We start from the raw sequence: 18109 nt of genomic DNA on the forward strand, positions 1-18109 counted from the left end.
CTGTGAAGGTGATCAGGAAGATTTAAAGAGAGAGAAATCATTCTACTACTTTCTTCCTGGCTCTGGAGAGAGGGAGGCTGAAAGACAAACTCATTCCTATCTTATCCTGTAAAAGGCACTCCGCTCACAAACAAAAGGTACTCTCTCTTGCTGAGAAGGCAATAATCCTGTCCTTCACAAACAAACCAAGAGCAGTAAATAATCAAAGACAAATCCCTCTCCTTAGGCTGAACGCTACAGGAAGGAGAACATTCTGCAGCAGACCATAAAAATCAGGAACAGGATACATAGGAGGGTGTCAGTTTTTTCTTTCTTTCCATTGCTTATGTAATACTGTAGATTAGTAATAACTAGTGCTGTTCATCTAGCTAGTTGAAGGGGAAAGATAAATACCTACCTTCTGAATTGAAACTCATTGATTCTTGGTGGTGTGTATGTTGTTTTCCCTCCTCCATCATTTCCTCCCCCTCCCCCCTGCCCCAATATAATCATGAATAGATCAGAGGAGGCATTTCTTTGGGAGAGGGGGAAGATGAGTAAACAAGATCAAGAAAAAAAAATCTGGTTCAGATCCTGAAAGAAGACTCAGTGATGGCTTCTGTAGCTGGGGCCTTGGTGCTCCCATCAGAAGGTGATTTTTCTTTCTAGTAAACATACTCAAAGAAGAACTGAAAATATGTTTAAGGACTCTGAGGCCTTCATCATCAAATATTGACACCTACTTGCTTCATGAGAGTGATGTTGTACTGGTGCAATCATTTAAAAAATACAGACCTCTCATCAACCCAGAGGATTTTTTTGTCCTTTTATGGATAATGTCAGTGTCCACATTTTTCATAAGACACTAAATATATATGCAATGTTTTTCACCCCCAGGGCTGTGGTCTGCAAAACAGTGGTTAGGGGAGGCTACCTCGGCTGAGACCATGGAAATCGGAGGGACTCACTCAAAAAGCCAATAATTATGCATCCGATGAAGTGAGCTGTAGCTCACGAAAGCTCATGCTCAAATTGGTTAGTCTCTAAGGTGCCACAAGTACTCCTTTTCTTTTTGCGAATAATTATTCCTGTAAGCTTGCAGATGAAAGGTGGTTTGTCTGGTGGTCATTTCCATAATAGGGTTGTCAGGAATCCATCTGCACCTCTTCCTGGCTGAGAGCTGGCTCTTTTCAGTATATCTCCAGGAAAAACTGGAGAAAGTGTTGGCAGGGAATATAGAAACATGCAAATGATCTTTTGTCAAATTATTCTAAGAGCCAGAGGAAATATTTCAAACCCAGTTACAGTAAGCAGTCCTTTGGCTGTATTCCTAGCAGAGATTTCCCCCAGAAGATATATGGTATCCAATAATGAAAATTCTGGAACAAGAACACCGGAGGCTGACCTTGTCTTTCCCCCTCCTCCTCCTCCTCCTGACTAAAAAATCCTGCACAGTAACCGGAGAAGATGACTGAGGCTGAACACAGAATTGAGGGTATTTCTCTTCTTTGTGATCCAGCTGGTCAGCTTCAACAATAAACACCTGGGTCTGAGAAATTTTGTGGCAAGGATATGTGATAGTCCTCCTCCCAGCTCCCTCTCCATACTTCACTCAGCCCTGACAAGCATCAGACCTTCCAAAAGATAGATGGCCTATACTTCACTCAGGGCCATAGAACCCATCTGACCAGAAGAGTCTCCTGGCACTGCTCCACCTTCTTCATATGGGAAGAGACCCAGGAGAGTGATGGTTATACTAAACCCCCAGTACCTTATTAAATGGATAAAGAAATCCACATTCAAAATAGGAAACTGCAAGATCAGCAGTAACTGCAAAATCTCCAGAGACTATAACTGGCAGAAGCATTTCTGGTTCTCAGGGGCGGTCATTATGAGATTGTGTTTCTCATACAGATTAGACCTATACCTGGACAAACCCCAAAAGGCTTCATGAAGCTACTGAGGGGCAGACAGTAATGAATTTATGCCAGAGCAGAGCTCCTGTACCTCTGTTTGCTGCATCAGTTATGAATATAAAAAAATTGTTTGAGCCCCAGCACCTCTTCCATTACAAATTAAGCACTAGTGGCAGTCATTATTAAGCTAGGTTGTCAGGCCCCCTGCTCTATCAATTCCAGGATGAACCAAATCTCTTCAAGAATCCAGGGAACCAACAGCCAAAGCCTTAATTGTTCTCTAGGAGTACTGTATCCACCCAAACCTGAAGAAGGGACACTAAAAGAGACTGTCCAGCCTCAGAATGGAAATAGACACCACAGGACGCTTATAATACTTACAAACCAAGAGAGAAAGGGATAATCAGACTCCAGAATAGATCATGCAGATTCCCCAAAAGACCAGTTCTCAGACATTCAGACATGTCTCAAAATTTTGGGATCTGTGATGATGCAAGTTTCTTTTATACACCATTGCAATCATCTCTGTGCATCCGGTTCTCAGATGGATCACAGCCTGTTCAATCAGGTGAGTATCAGCCACCAGGGTTGAGAGGTCTCAGGCAACGGCACATATATGCAGAGGCCACCTAGCTATGCATGTCTACATTCACCATACATTATGCAACTGATGTACAGTCTTCCACATATGAAAGCAAGAGTGTCCAAGAGGCAGTCCATACATACGCTCCTTAAAATGACTTTAGTTTTTGGGTTGCACTATTATTTAGATTATATGCTTTTATCTGAGCCTGCCCTATCTTATTACTTATAGTTTGTTATTCCCTAGACATTTCAGGTCTAGTGGAAATGCTAAGAGCTAGAATTGAATGTTCTTAGCTGAAAACTTCCTTTCTGGGGAATGGTGTGTCCACTAGTCCGTCACGCCCACTTAGATTACACTGTAGACTTCACATTTTATCCAGCATCGATGCTGCCTTTGTAACCTCTCAAAACTAATTTTATATAGTTATTTAAATATGTTCTATATGCAGTTTAAGGGAAAGTTTATTTCCAAGTTATCAAGTTTATTAGTGAAGTTGTTTAAAGATTTTTGTGTTGTAAATTCAGCTTCAGAAGCACTTATTTGGGAACTAAACAGGGCCTTGGCCAAAAAGTTATGGCTTCCGGGTATTGAGTTTCAACGGCATCCAGTTTCTGCAGTGAAAGTACACACTCAAAAGTCAGGACTTAATGAAGGCTCTATTACCAGAAGGGTAAATATCGGGAAGGAAACGTTTCATAGTGCCTCTGCAAATCTTCTAATGTTTAATGTTTCCTTCCTAAAATTAACAACTCATCTTGTTTATGAAATGATGAGGGAATATTTGTCAGGGTCTTAGGCACCTGATATAAGGGGTTTGTTTGTTTTTTGTTTCATCCTGACTGAAACAAGTGAACTCACCTCCCCGTCTGTCTTACTTCAGTATTTAAAAACTACCCACTCATGTTTAAATGTAAAGAAAACATTCCCATTTGGTACAGTGTCGTCATGCTATATATAAGTGGTTTCTTTTCATAATAGATCACCTTTGTATTATTTTTTTATTATTATTATTATTTGAAGAGATATCTGCTTCTGAAATGGAGTATAGAATGGGGCATTCCGTTATCACTGGTATGGAGAAATTTGTGTTTTAACTGTTAGTGAAAACTAATTTCAAAAATTAAAAATATATATAATTTCAAAATGTTTAGTAATAAAATATTTGCACTAAACAAAGTCTCACAATATCTTTCTCAGTTTGAGGGAGACAGAGCTAGTCCCATTAACTTCATAATTCTGTTTGATCTTGCGCAAACTACATGAACAAAACCTAATGTTGTTGAATTTAGGTGTTAAAATATGAAAAGTGCCTTTCCTCACTTTCACTTCTGTTCCCCAGTGTTCCAGCCACTCTGCCAATGGAACTGTCCCTCTGCCATCACTAGAGTTCTTGGAGAAACACGCTTGGCCTCTGGTGCATAAGGGTTGTCCTGTGCTCTCTAACACTGCTTGCTCCATCCTTGCCCAAGTAGCATAGTGTTTATAACCCACAGGTTCTGATGCAGCAGAAAGAAGTGGATTTGGGGCAGTTTTAGAGTAGCAAAGCCAATCATATGGCTGCTCTGGGGATTACTTTTAGGGAAAGTGCCAGTAGTCTGGATGTGCTGTCAGTGATGCAGTGGCAAGCGAAGGGAAGTGTTTTATGTCAGGCTGAAAGGAAAATGCATGTTTCTAATTGCACAGCTTTATAGTTCTGGGGGAAATAGTTTGAATTAACAGGCATGATTAGACAGGATAAGTTGTAGAAGGGGATAGAGGAAAAGACCCATAAACTTTAAAAAACCAGCGTATAGCCTCTGGTGGCCTAAGATTTCCCATAGAATCATAGAATATCAGGGTTGGAAGGGACTTCAGGAGGTCATCTAGTCCAACCCTCTGCTCAAAGCAGGACCAATCCCTAATTTTTGCCCCAGATTCCTAAATGGCCCACTCAAGGATTGAACTCACACCCCTGGGTTTAGCAGGCCAATGCTCAAACCACTGAGCTATCCCTCCCATCTCCCCATGGTGTTTATTTGAAGTCTCCCTTCCCTCTTCCCTGCCCCCCGCCCCCAAATACTCATGTTTGAGAGAGGAGCAATGTCTGAAGCATTTGTGATATACTAAATGCAGGACCAATAACAGGTCATGTATCTAGTGACCTTTTTTTCTTTTTTCTGCTTCATTCAAAGTTTTCTTCTGCTCCTTTTGCACAATGAAGCCACTGTCTACATTAGCTAAGAAAACTTTATAGCCACAATACTTTTTGTTAAATGTTCCAGGCCATAGCACAAAACACAGATCTTAAAGACCGGTTACGCAGAATACATGCCGAGTCTATGCTCCTTGATTCAGCAACTAATGCAAAATCAAGTCCCAGTTTGGTGAAGGTGGGTATGGATTTCCTGTTTCAGTGGTGTCTGTTGCTACAAACCCTTACACTTCGACTGTTGCATAGCTGCGTACTGTCTTGTTCCTCTGTTCCCCATGCAGTGAGTTGTATTAGCAAAAGGAGCTCCTCTTCCCTCATGCGTGTGGCTCACATGATGTTGCATTGTGCAGTATTAATTTAGAACAGTTTTTCTAAACACTTCCATTGCTTTTTGCTGGCAGGTCCTTTGTTCTCCTTCTGTTACTTGCCCCTTGCCTTAGGCATGAGCAAAGTCACCCCATCATTCTATCTGGCATTATTTTCTCTCAACGCTGTCTGTTCTCCTTGATCATTCTTATGTTCCCTAGTTGCTACTGTCACCCGTATAGCAGCTTTAACACAGAACCCAAGTAATTGAAGAAGGGGAAGGGTAACTTTACTGTAAAATACATTAAGTATTGTACTTTGGGTGTATTTTGTTCTATTGAATTTGGTTTGACTCCTTGTTAGTACAGAACATCAGCTGCCAGGGTGTTTCACTCAGGGCTAGTTATATTTTTAGATAAGTGCTAATAACTTGCAAAAATAGGTCATTCTTCTAGTTAAAAAAAAAAAAAAGCAATGGAAAAATGAGATATATGAACAGTTTTAGCAATTCAGTTTTCCTTGTATGTAGCTAGGATGTCCCCTACATGTCTCAAATGTCACTTATAAATAAAAAAGTTACCCCTTGAAGGAAAGAGAGAGAGAGAGTGTGCGTGTGTGTTCATGTTCTGTTTCTGGTGGATTTCCTAAACGTTAAATCAAAGAAACTTCTGTAGCAATTGTATAGTAAACGTTTCATTAGAAGTTGAATGGGAGATTTCATTTTGTTTCATGTCCTCTGTAAAGTATTAGTTAATTTCCTTTATTTAAAAAAAAATAAATTATTCATTTATTCAGTTAGTTCAACTGTCTTGGTATAATGTACCATTTGAGCTAGATTTTGGTCACACTTGTAGATTTTAAAGTGTAATTGATTGTGCTAGTGGTCTTTGCTTTTTATCCCCTTGAGAATTTGAACAATGTTTCAAAAATGTATAACAGATCTTCTGGATGTTAGCTTATCTCAGACCAACTCCTAGTCTTGAAAAGATTTTCTTATTAATACATAAAAGGCCTTGCCATGACAATGGGTCAGTGCTGAAGCAATGTATATACCATGCAGTACATGCCTAAATTCATAAAGAAAAAAACCTTTAATGTTTCATTCACAAACTGTCCATAACTTGGCTCAGGATTTATCTTCGTTAGCTCAAGGACCAAGGCACTTACACTGGACCTGTTTCATTCTAGTTAAATGTGTTCTGGAAGACTGTTAGAGCAGTGTACTCTAGAGCAGTGGGAGTGGTGAGAAAGAGAAAGGGCCACTATACAAAATTTGATTTAAGTACACTCAAGGATACTATTACTTTGCCATTCCAAGCTTCCTGTGTCATTTTTCAGGGTAAATCTAATTTATTTGGAGGGTGCTAATTGATTTTATCATGTTGAAAAGTATTGAATTTTCACAGGATGGGCAACTTTATTCATCCTAACTCTCTTGATGCCAGAAATTGGCAGGATGTCTTTCTTAAGCTCGGGTTGCACTCTGGCCATGGTTATACTCCAGAAATATACTACTTATTTTTACTTTGACTGTATGATGTCACAGGGCTTTGACTCAGCGACAGCTTCTCTCTGTTCTCTACACTCTCCGGTGTAATCATGGCACTTTGGTAACAAATTATGATGATAGACCCTGTAGAAATCAAACCAGTGTGTGGGAGGGGGCAAACCTAGTTCAAGATTTAGGGTAAAAGTTTAGTTTGTCCATATAGCAGCTCATGACTTTACTTTATTGCTCATCTTGGAGTCTTATGAAGTAAAGAAGAGAAAATAAAACTCCCACATAGTAAATTGTAAGAAACTACCAGATTCTCAGATGGGACTAATTAGTTATACGCAATCCCAGGAACAAGAGTTCTCCTGTAAGATTTAGATTATTAGATACCTTCCTCCTCCTGACAAAGAAGAAGATTATGAAGCTTTAAATATTGTGAAGTCATACCTTTTTTTTTCTTTTCTTCTTCTGTTTTATCACAATTTGTATAAGAAAAATCAGTGCTGTTTTTGGTATGTTAGTTCACTGATCTTGTACAGAATTTCATAGTACAGTAGAATCTTATTGACTGGCATAAGCTCCCATGGAAATGCACCTCAATTAAGCAATCCTCCAAATTCATCAGAGCATCACGGATATATGGCACTAGTGCACTTCACTTCCTTAAAGCATTGCTTTAAAAATATAAAGCACTAAAACAGTCTATTAAATGTAAGAGATTTGATTATTAGAACAAAATAGGGAGGCTGCAGAATGAAAACTTTATGCTGTTAAACACCTGGAAACTATTGCAAATATGTCTGCAAATAACACTGGGCTAGCTAGTGCTTTTTATCCTCAAAAGGAGGATCAGCTCAAAAGAAACAAACAAAGAATGGGGAGTTAGTGAACTATGGCAGGGAAGTTTGGGTAAGCAGGACAGGGTTTGTAGCTGGAAACAGATTTGGCATCATATGAAGAGGAGTGGAACCACCTCAAAAGATCATGGATTGTGGGGGTGGAAGAGGTTTGTGGACAAGGAAGATGGGGTGCAGGAAGGGAAGAAAGGAGAATGAGAAGTGGTGGTGGACCCCTGAAGTGCAGGTGGCAATCCAAAATAAGGAAGTGGTGCATAAAGAAAGAGAAACAAAACATAGAATATCAGGGTTGGAAGGGACAGCAAGAGGTCATCTAGTCCAACCCCCTGCTCAAAGCAGGACCAATCCCCAATTTTTGCCCCAGATCCCTAAATGGGCTCCCTCAAGGATTGAACTCACAACCCTGGGTTTAGCAGGCCAATGAGCAAACCATTGAGCTATGCCTCCCTCCGTCTGTTGCTCCCTGTAAAATGAGCTTGTAAACAACCCACAGTTGGCTGGCAAAAAGACTACTATAGCATTACAAAAATGAGACTCAGAGGGAAGGAAGATGGTGCTGCAACACCATTTGTAAATGATGACTAGAGGAGACTGCTAGTAACACCCGAACAAGCAAAGGAGAGGTGGAAACAATACTCTGAGTCTTTCTGAAATGAGGCGAACCCCTTTCAGGTGGAGTTGCCCGCATCTGAGCCTAATGTGGTGCTTGAGCCTGACATAACGGAGGGAGAGGTGAGAAATGCAGTCTGGAAAATGAAGAATGGTAAAGCAGTGGGATGTGATGAGGTGACCGTGGACCTGGTGAAAGTCTTGGGTTAGAGAGAGGCATAAAATAGATGAGCAGAGTGACTAAAACGGACTGGTAAGACCAGAGATTCCCCCAAGATTGGTGCAAGTCTATCTTGATCCCAGTACATAAGAAGGGAAGCATCTGTGAATGTGGAAACTATTAAGAATTAAAGTTACTGTTGCCTGGGATGATGGTACTGGAACATATCTTAGATGCTAGGATTAGAAGATGGTGGAAGCCATCCCCATATAAGAACAGTTCAGCTTCAGGAAAGGATGAGTAACCACAGATACCACAGATGTTTGTCATTCCGCAATTGATAGAGAAGGGACTAGAGTACCAACAGGATCGCTCCTGGGCTTCTATAGACCTAGAAAAGGCACCTTCTAAAGTGGACAGAAGGATACTCATACCAGTGCTGAGGAAATATGGAGTTTCTCATAATTTAATAACTATGGTGCGTGCACTGTGTAGATTACCCAACATGATCCAAACATGTTTTGGAGCGAGCTCCTTTTGAAGTGAAAGTTGGACTGCATCGGGGGTTGACCCTCAGTCCTCTCCTGTTTACCATATTGATGGATGACATCAGCAAAAACATCCCAGTGGGAAAAAGTGAGAAGCTACTTTATGCATGGTATGACCAGCTAAGCGGTCATACTAGTTTCCATCCCATGCCTAAGACTGAAGTCACTTGGGTCAGTAAAGTGCCACAGGGAAACTGGATATAAAGTTTAATGGAGTACCATTAAACCAGTCTGGCCAATTCAAGTAGCTTGGCGGCTGTGTTAAGGAGATGGCAAGCCTGAACGTGAGATACAATCCAGACTGGAGAGTGCTGGGAGTATGTGAAATAACATCTCAGGGGTCGTGAATGACAAGCACATGCCACTGAGACTAAAAGCCTAATTGTATAGAACTATGGTGTGCCGTGCAGTGCTACGTGATTCAGAAGCATGGGTTCAGGGCCAATATCTACAGGTGTTTGAAATGAGATGTTTTCACGCAATAAAGACAGGTTTCAGAATAACAGCCGTGTTAGTCTGTATTCGCAAAAAGAAAAAGAGTACTTGTGGCACTATAGAGACTAACCAATTTATTTGAGCATAAGCTTTCGTGAGCTACAGCTCACTTCATCACCTACTACAGGACAGGCCTAACAAAGAAAATAACAGAACGCCACTAGCCGTCACCTTCAGCCCCCAACTAAAACCCCTCCAACACATTATTAAGGATCTACAACCTATCCTGAAGGATGGCCCAACACTCTCACAAATCTTGGGAGATAGGCCAGTCCTTACTTACAGACAGCCCCCCAACCCGAAGCAAATACTCACCAGCACCCACATACCACACAACAAAACCACTAACCCAGGAACCTATCCTTGCAACAAAGCCCGTTGCCAACTGTGCCCACATATCTATTCAGGGGACACCATCACAGGGCCTAATAACATCAGCCACACGTCCACCAATGTGATATATGCCATCATGTGCCAGCAATGCCCCTCTGCCATGTACATTGGTCAAACTGGATGGTCTCTATGTAAAAGAATAAATGGACACAAATCAGATGTCAAGAATTATAACATTCATAAATCAGTCGGAGAACACTTCAATCTCTCTGGTCACGTGATTACAGACATGAAAGTTGCGATATTACCACAAAAACTTCAAAACCAGACTCCCAGCGAGAGACTGTTGAATTGGAATTCATTTGCAAATTGGATACAATTAACTTAGGCTTGAATAGAGACTGGGAGTGGCTAAGTCATTATGCAAGGTAACCTATTTCCCCTTGTTTTTTCCTACCCTCTCCCACCCCCCCAGACGTTCTTGTTAAACCCTGGATTTGTGCTGGAAATGGCCCACCTTGATTATCATACACATTGTAAGGAGAGTGATCACTTTAGATAAGCTATTACCAGCAGAAGAGTGGGGTGGGGGGAGAGAAAACCTTTTGTAGTGGTAAAACACCCATTTTTTCATGCTTTGTGTGTGTAAAAAAATCTTCTATACTTTCCACAATATGCATCCAATGAAGTGAGCTGTAGCTCACGAAAGCTTATGCTCAAATAAATTGGTTAGTCTCTAAGGTGTCACAAGTACGCAATAAAGAGTCACACAAAGAGAGAGATTGACTTCCATTCTAATGCTTTCATTTTGCAAAGTCTGTGATGTGGCTGGCAAAATCTAGGAAGCACAACTTTGCTGGTTTGGATACATATAGATGTGAATGAAGAGGGCCTGGGGAAGATAACATAGCAGGAGAGGGAAGTAGGAAAAGAGACCCTGAGGAAGCAATGGTTGAATTGCATCAAAGAAGGTGGTAAGCAAGTGGACATTGGTGTTGCCTTGGTCAGACGAAGGTGGTAGATGCTTGCAACACAACGCTGCCCCGGATGATGGAATAAGGGGAAGATGTGAGCTATTTATCGTGTGCTCAGTCACTAAAACTCATTGCACTGAGTGTGTTCCCTGACAGTTACCTAAGCAGGGGCAGCCATTTATTAGGCTACCAGTTAGTTAAGTATGTTCTTCTATATTGGATCTTACAGTTAACATAGGCATATGCAGAATGAAACTGGAGGGCAGTAACGTGCTCAGCAAGCCACCTTGTCCTTCTCCCCAGGAGCTGTGGAGGTGTTAAAGAACAAGGACGCTTGTTCCTACCCACTTCTTAATGTTGAATGCTGTAGCTTCACTGCCCAAAAGGTAACAGCAGATAATTTGGAACCCATAACTAAGATGAGAATTGTAGAGTGTCCATTTACAAATCAAATATTGGCCTGGCCTACTATGCTTTTTAGGTGGTATACTAGGCCTCTTGTAAAATGGCAGCATAGGAGAGTTTGTCTACAAAATTGAAAGAGGAGGCTGAGGGTGGAGGAATTCCATCTGTCCTGTATTGGGCTTGTTGGTTCTATAGCATGTACCGGTACTGTGTTGCTGGCATCAAGTACCTACTACAATTACCACAACACATTGTGTACAATTAGATAAGAGCTCAACAATAAAATGGAAAAAATCCACCAAAAGTCATCTCTCCAAATTATAATCTGGAAAGCAACTCAAGGGGTTGCCCGGCTATAGCTGGGAATTGCACTTTTATCACGCTGAATAACTATTTCTCTCATCTACACAGGGTCCTCATCAGCCTACGTCTGTCATGTATTTATCCTCCCACCACCCCTGTGGGTTTGGGGATTTTACAGAGGGGGAATTGAGGCACAGAGAGAGGAGGTAACTTACCCAAAAAGACTGTGGCAGACAGGGTCTCCCAAAGCCCGTGCTAATGCCCAAACCTCTGAACACCCTTCCAATGAATGTGAGCTTGGACAGGGCAAATTGTAGCGCTAAGGGCTTGCTGGTGAGCTGAACCCCCCTGCAGGGCCCTGAGATATCTTCCAGGGAACTAGATTTGAGGAGCTGGCCGTTTAGTGGACCCAGGCCCCATTCAGCCTCATCTCCCCCTGGCCATGAGCAACTCCTTGAAGAAACCTCATGTACCAAGAGTGTTGGAGCAAAGGGTGCTCTCCCTTGACTATCCATTCCACATCTCTGGGTGAAGATCAAAGGGGAAAGAAACGGGGATCTTGTGATAGGGGGGTCTACTACAGACCACCAAATCAGGAGGGCAGAGGTGGATGAGGTCATTTCTGGAACAAATAACAGAAATATCCCAAAGCCTGGTAGTAATGGGGGACATTAACCACCCAGACGGCTCTTGGAAAAGGTAACAGAGCAAAACACAAAATCTCTAACGGCTTCTTTCAGAAGGTGGAGGAAGGAACTGGAGGACAGAAATTTTAGACTTGATTCTCACGCAGGAGTTTGTTCATCTGAAGGTCAGAAACAGTTTGGGTGAATGCGATCATGAAATGATCGATTACTCAATTCTCAGGAGAGGAAGTTCTCAAGTTGCAGTGTGGGAGATTTAGTTTGGATATTAGGAAAAACTTTTTCACTAGGAGGGTGGTGAAGCACTGGAATGCGTTACCTAGGGAGGTGATGGAATCTCCTTCCTTAAAAGTTTTTAAGGTCAGGCTTGACAAAGCCCTGGCTGGGATGATTTAATTGGGGATCGGTCCTGCTTTGAGCAGGGGGTTGGACTAGATGACCTCCTGAGGTCCCTTCCAACCCTGATATTCTATGATTTTATGATTCTATGATTTTTCCCTCTCTATACCCAGTAGATAGTCCAAAATAATGAGTCTCTTGGTGCTTCTCCTGCCATCACTAGCCTGCCAACAGCGTCACTGTGCCAAGTACACAAAGACTGTTTAAGACTTGCTGTGGTCTTAAATCCCCATTATAATGTATAAACTCAGCTATGAATCCCACAGCAAAGGCTATTTCCTTTAAGTAACCTTGGTAATATGATATTCTTCATTAACAGGGGGTGCTGCACATGAGGACTGGGTGCAGTACTACTGCTGCATAAGTGGCCTAGCAGCAGGAAGATAGCTAGGAAAGGAAGACCTTCATTTAGAATACTCTTTGGCTCCTGTAAATCTTTGTATGCCAATTCAATGAACATCTTGTGTTTTAAACAAGGCTTGGGAGGAAATAAATGACAAATTTGCAGAGGCTAGGGGAGAGTCTTACATTTAGTGCCATATCCATTACAATCAGCCAGGAGTTTTGGGGGATGATGGCCTACATCCTACAGATGGAGATGCTGACATATGGCTACAATACATTCAGGCGTGGATTGGGCAGGGGTTGTGATACTGACCTGCATGACTGGGTGGGGCTAGTTGCTGGCACCCCCTGTGGCTTTTCTAGTGCAGTTAAGAGAATCAAATGAGGCGTTCCCAGAAGTAAAAGTCTTGGGATTTTGGTGATAGACCTTGGGCTCATGTAATAGGGTGAGACCTTGTGGGCTGAGGTCCCCACCTTGCTGCAAAGTCCCTCCCCCTTGTGGTGGGGAGGCTGCTAGGACTCTAAGAGAGCCGCCTCCTTGGTGGGAGGGAGGAGAGGGGAGGCTGAGGAGAGAGCTGCCCCATGTTGTGGGTTATATGGTAAGGAGCCCTGTAACCCTGCACTGGAACCAATTAAGTGCCTGCTATAGAAGAGTCTGTGTGATGTGTGGCTGATGCCCCTCCCCTGTGTTAAAGTTTAATAAAAGTTGTGGCCTGCCGCTTAATTCCATGCATATGTCTGTTCCCATTTTGCTGTTGTGTCCACATCAATAAACGGAGTTTTTGTAGTTGCTTTCCTTTCATGGGGAAACTATGTACACGCATGCATTTAGCTCAACGGATCACTTGACTGTTACAACATTTTAAGAGCTGTTCTTGAAAAAAAGATGCATACGCAAGAGCAGTAACTGATTCTGCAAACTACACATTACTGAGCTTCACTTTGTCATTTGTGTGTCTGATTCTTCTGCACTTTGCTGCTTGTCCCCTCTTTGAAATGCATGCTTGCTACAGTAAACTGTGCAGGGCGCATGCATTCATCTGTGGCAACGTTTAAGCCCTCTCTCTGAGTCGTATATCTGTTGGTTTGTACGTACATGTACACTTTGCTACTTACCATACTTTTCCCTAAAAGCCTTTTATTTATTTTAAACAGGAAAATTCAAGAGAAAGAAGCAGAAGCCTGGTTCACCAGCTCTCCAGTGAAAGTAGGCTGTCTGTCACGGACTCTCTCTCAGAGTTTTTTGATGCTCAAGAAGTCCTGCTGTCTGCAAGTTCTTCAGAAAACGAGGTCTGAGCACAAATATCAGAATATCTCTCTGATGTACCGTATTTCAACATATTTAACCTTTTATCTTTTTTGCGTGGTAATTGCAAACTTGCTGATCTACTACAAATGAAATATTTTGGAGGATTTCAACGTCACATACACTTAATTGTTTGCTACTCTCTTAAAAAAATAAAACAGTTAAAAAGTATGTACGGGAGGTGGCTGAAGAGGGAGAACAGGCAACGTAGCTTGCACACCTGATTTTAAAATAAATATAAGGAATGTATTTTTGCAGCATCTGTCCTGAGTCATCCTACAGGAGCTGCAAGAAATTTTATCAAACTATTGTGTATTTGTACGTTTTTTTTCTTGCGGCACCTGTAGGTTGACCTATGGCAGATGCTACTGCAGCATGCAATTTTAAACTTTGTTTTCTATTTCTTGAAATATAAGAAAGTCTTATAAGTCTTTAAGTTTTATAAGCTTTTTGGAATTTCATGAAAGGCCAATCTCTAATTTTTCAGGATCAAAGAAAACAAGTTTTATATTCAATAAAATAATAATTGAGTAATGATTTATGAAATCCTTTTAGTGATGGATCTGTGATCTGTACACCTATTTGTATTGTTAGGCTTACCTGTTGCTTCTATGCAGCACAGAAACACAGAGAAAACAATACAGATCTCTTTAAATGACGGATCTTTTTTCCGTTAATTTCACAAAGCATCATAACAGTTGTCAGGAGTAGCATAATGCAAACTTATTTATATTATTTCCTTCCCCTGCCCACCAGGTATCCGATGATGACTCATATGCCAGTGATATAAGTGATAACATCTCAGAGGATAACCTAAGTAACGACATTGAGAATGAAAGGCAAACTTTGGGTAAGATTGGTGATTTGTTGTATCCTATTCTGAGAAGAGGCATTTTCTTACCAGAAATCACTCTGGTATCACAGATTTCAAGACGTAGACATTGGCTAGTTTTTGCTTTCCTTTTAAGATTTGAACTGTTTTTGGAGTGGTGTTTTTGTTGTTTGGATACTCTTAGTGCAGTCAATTGTGCTCTGATCATTTTAAGGTGGGAGGGTTGCTGTGTATCAGCATAGACACTTGTCTGCTGTCTGTCACCTCTCTGCAGAGACCTGCAGCTGCTCCCAAGCTTCTTTCCATGACCTTGGGACCCTATGGAGTAGCTAACCCCAGGTCCTATCTCTTCACTAAAAGGTAGATATTTTCTCATCACTCTGGATCTTCAATACAAACTTGTACCCTTAGATACCATTCAAATCCACAGAATAGTTACGGTTAACAAAATGCAGCTTATTTAAAGAAATGTAAGAATAACTCTACACTGATAGGCCTGGTGTATGACCATAGTACTTTCCTCCTCTTGGTTTTGTCTACACTAGCACTTGTCAGCAAAACCTTTGTCAGAAAGTGGTGTGAGAAAACACAACCCTGACTGACATGAGCATCTCCTGCCAACATAGCTATCGCCCCTCTTTGGGGGTGGTTTAATTAGGCCAGCAGGAGAGCTTTCTACTCCCGGCATAGAGTGGCTACACAGGAGACCTTACACCAACGCAGCTGCAGCGGTACAGATGTGCCGCTCTAAGGTCTGTAGTGCAGATGTAGTCTTTGTGTTTAGGGCTGTCGATTAATCGCAGTTAACCCACACTATTAACTAAAAAAAAATTTAATTGTGATTAATCGCAGTTTTAATCGCACTGTTAAACAATAGAATACAATTGAAATTTATTAAATATCTTGATGTTTTTCTACATTTTCACATATATTTTATTCTGTGTTGTAATCAAATTGTATATTTTTATTACAAATATTTGCACTGTAAAAATGATAAACAAAAGAAATGGTATTTTTCAATTCACCTCATACAAGTACTGTAGTGCAATCTTTGTTGTGAAAGTGCAATTTACAAATATAGATTTTTTTTTTGTTTGTTTTTTGGTTACATAACTGCACTCAAAAACAAAACAATGTAAAACTTCAGAGCCTACAAGTCCACTCAGTCCTACTTCTTGTTCAGGCAATTACTAAGAGAAACAAGTTTGTTTGCATTTGTAGGAGATAATGCTGTCCTCTTCTTATTTACAATGTCACCAGAAAGTGAGAAATGCCATTTGCATGGCACTTTTGTAGCTGGCATTGCAAGGTACTTATGTACCAGATATGCTAAACATTTGTATGCCCCTTCATGTTTCGACCTCCATTCCAGAGGATATGCTTCCATGCTGATGAGGCTCATTAAAAAAAATGTGTTAATTAAATTTGTGACTGAATTCCTTGGGGGAGAATTGTATGTCCCTTGCTCTGTTTTACCCACATTCAGCCGTATATTTCGTGTTCTAGCAGTCTCAGATGATGACCCAGCACATGCTGTTCATTTTAAGGACCCTTTCACTACAGATTTCACAAAACGCAAAGAAGGTATCAATGTGAGATTTCTAAAGATAGCTACAGCACTCGACTCAAGACTTAAAAATCTGAAGTACCATCAAAAATCGGAGAGGGATGAGGTGTGAAGCATGCTTTCAGAAGTCTTAAAAGAACAACACTCCAATGTGAAAACTACAGAATCTGAACCACCAAAAAAGAAAATCAACCTTTTGCTGGTGGCATCTGACTGAGATAATGAAAATGAGCATGCATCAGTCTGCACTGCTTTGGATGGTTATCGAGCAGAATCCGTCATCAGCATGGACGCATGTCCACTGGAATGGTGGTTGAAGCATGAAAGGACATAGGAATCTTTAGCGCATCTGGCACGTAAATATCTTGCGACGACGGCTGCAACAGTACCATGAGAATGCCTGTTGTCATTTTCAGGTAACATTGTAAACAAAAGGCGGGCATCATTATCTCCTGCAAATGTAAACAAGCTTGTTTGTCTGAGCGATTGGCTGAACAAGAAGTAGGACTGAGTGGATTTGCAAGCTCTAAAATTTTGCATTGTTTTATTTTTGGATTTTGAGTGTTTTTTATACATAATTCTACATTTGTAAGCTCAACTTTCATGATAAAGAGATAGCACTTCAGTACTCATATTAGGTGAATTGAAAAATACTATTTGTTTTTTACAGTGCAAATACTTGTAATCAAAAATAAATATAAAGTGAGCACTGTACACTTTGTATTCTGTTATATTGATTTCAATTACATTTGAAAACAGAAAACATCCAAAAATATTGAAATAAATGGTATTCTATTGTTTAACAGTGTGATTAATCGTGAAATTAATTGTGATTAACAGTGCGATTAATTGTGATTTAATTTTTTTAATCACTTGACAGCCCTAATTGTGTTCATTTAAATATCTTGCTGATTGCATGGGGACCTTGCATTTTTCATTCAAAATGATTATTCTTTTTAAAAAAGAGAATGGGAAGAAATACATAAAACCAACATCATATAAATATGCTTTTCTCTTTTCCTGGACTATGGAAAGCTGCACTAAGGAGTTATTTGGTTACAAGGGTTAGAGGCTGGAACTATAACTTTCGTATTAGAAGTTCTGTGCATGCCGAGTTCCTGGTTCCCTGTTCTCCCTCTGCCACTTCAGCTTAAATCAAGATTGGATGTCTTTCTAGAAGATACGCTTTTAGCTGAACCAGAAGTTATAGGATTGATACAAGAATCATTTGGTGAAATTCAGTGGCCTATGTTCTGCAGGAGCTCAGACTAGCTGATCATAATTGTCCCATCTGCTCTTAAAATCTAGCTCTCAAGACAGCTCAGCATGTCCGTGATCTTCCACACTGTGTAGCAAGACCATCTGTTACAGCTCTAGGAAACCATCACCAAATTTTTCAAATGTACACTCCTAAAGTTAGACACTGAAAGAAGCTTCCTGATTATTACAGGTGCTCAACACCCACAACTCTAAATGAAACCAGCGACCACTGAAAAATCTGCACTTCTGGAAATAGAACATTGTATGTAGGCACCCAAAGTATGGATGTAAGTGCCTAACTGAAAAAGCTAGCCTTGGTGTCAAGCCTCCATTAGCATGGTTAGACTATACATCTGCTGTTTATCTCGGATTATGTATGCCCTGATGTATTTACAGCTGTTGATATTGCTTTTAATAGGCCACATCTTTGGTGACTTCCATGGAGCTACAACAACTTACACCAGCTGAGGATGTAGCCCAAACTATTTAGTTCAGTTGATTAGTCCTTGCTATGCAATCTGAGGGTTTCAAAGGGTGTGACAGCATCCCATTTCAAAGAGCTGTTTTGAACCAGAATACATTTTTATCACTTTTGTTGC

General features: G+C 40.8%; 1 protein-coding gene across 10 annotated transcripts in view; it reads left to right on the top strand.

Moving 5' to 3' along the window:
• OSBPL3 (oxysterol binding protein like 3) overlaps positions 1-18109 on the top strand; it is a 138278-nt gene that overhangs the window by 88997 nt on the left and 31172 nt on the right. For 9 of the 10 annotated variants that reach the window (XM_073333699.1, XM_073333694.1, XM_073333703.1 and 6 more), the window contains 3 exons: positions 4743-4850; positions 13701-13835; positions 14608-14701. In XM_073333699.1, coding sequence (XP_073189800.1) covers positions 4743-4850; positions 13701-13835; positions 14608-14701 — 337 coding nt within the window. The remainder of the gene's footprint in view (positions 1-4742; positions 4851-13700; positions 13836-14607; positions 14702-18109) is intronic. The other variant, XM_073333698.1, reaches the window with a different exon arrangement.

This window comes from Lepidochelys kempii, chromosome 2 (assembly GCF_965140265.1).
Source record: "Lepidochelys kempii isolate rLepKem1 chromosome 2, rLepKem1.hap2, whole genome shotgun sequence".
Classification (NCBI taxonomy): Eukaryota; Metazoa; Chordata; order Testudines; family Cheloniidae; genus Lepidochelys; species Lepidochelys kempii.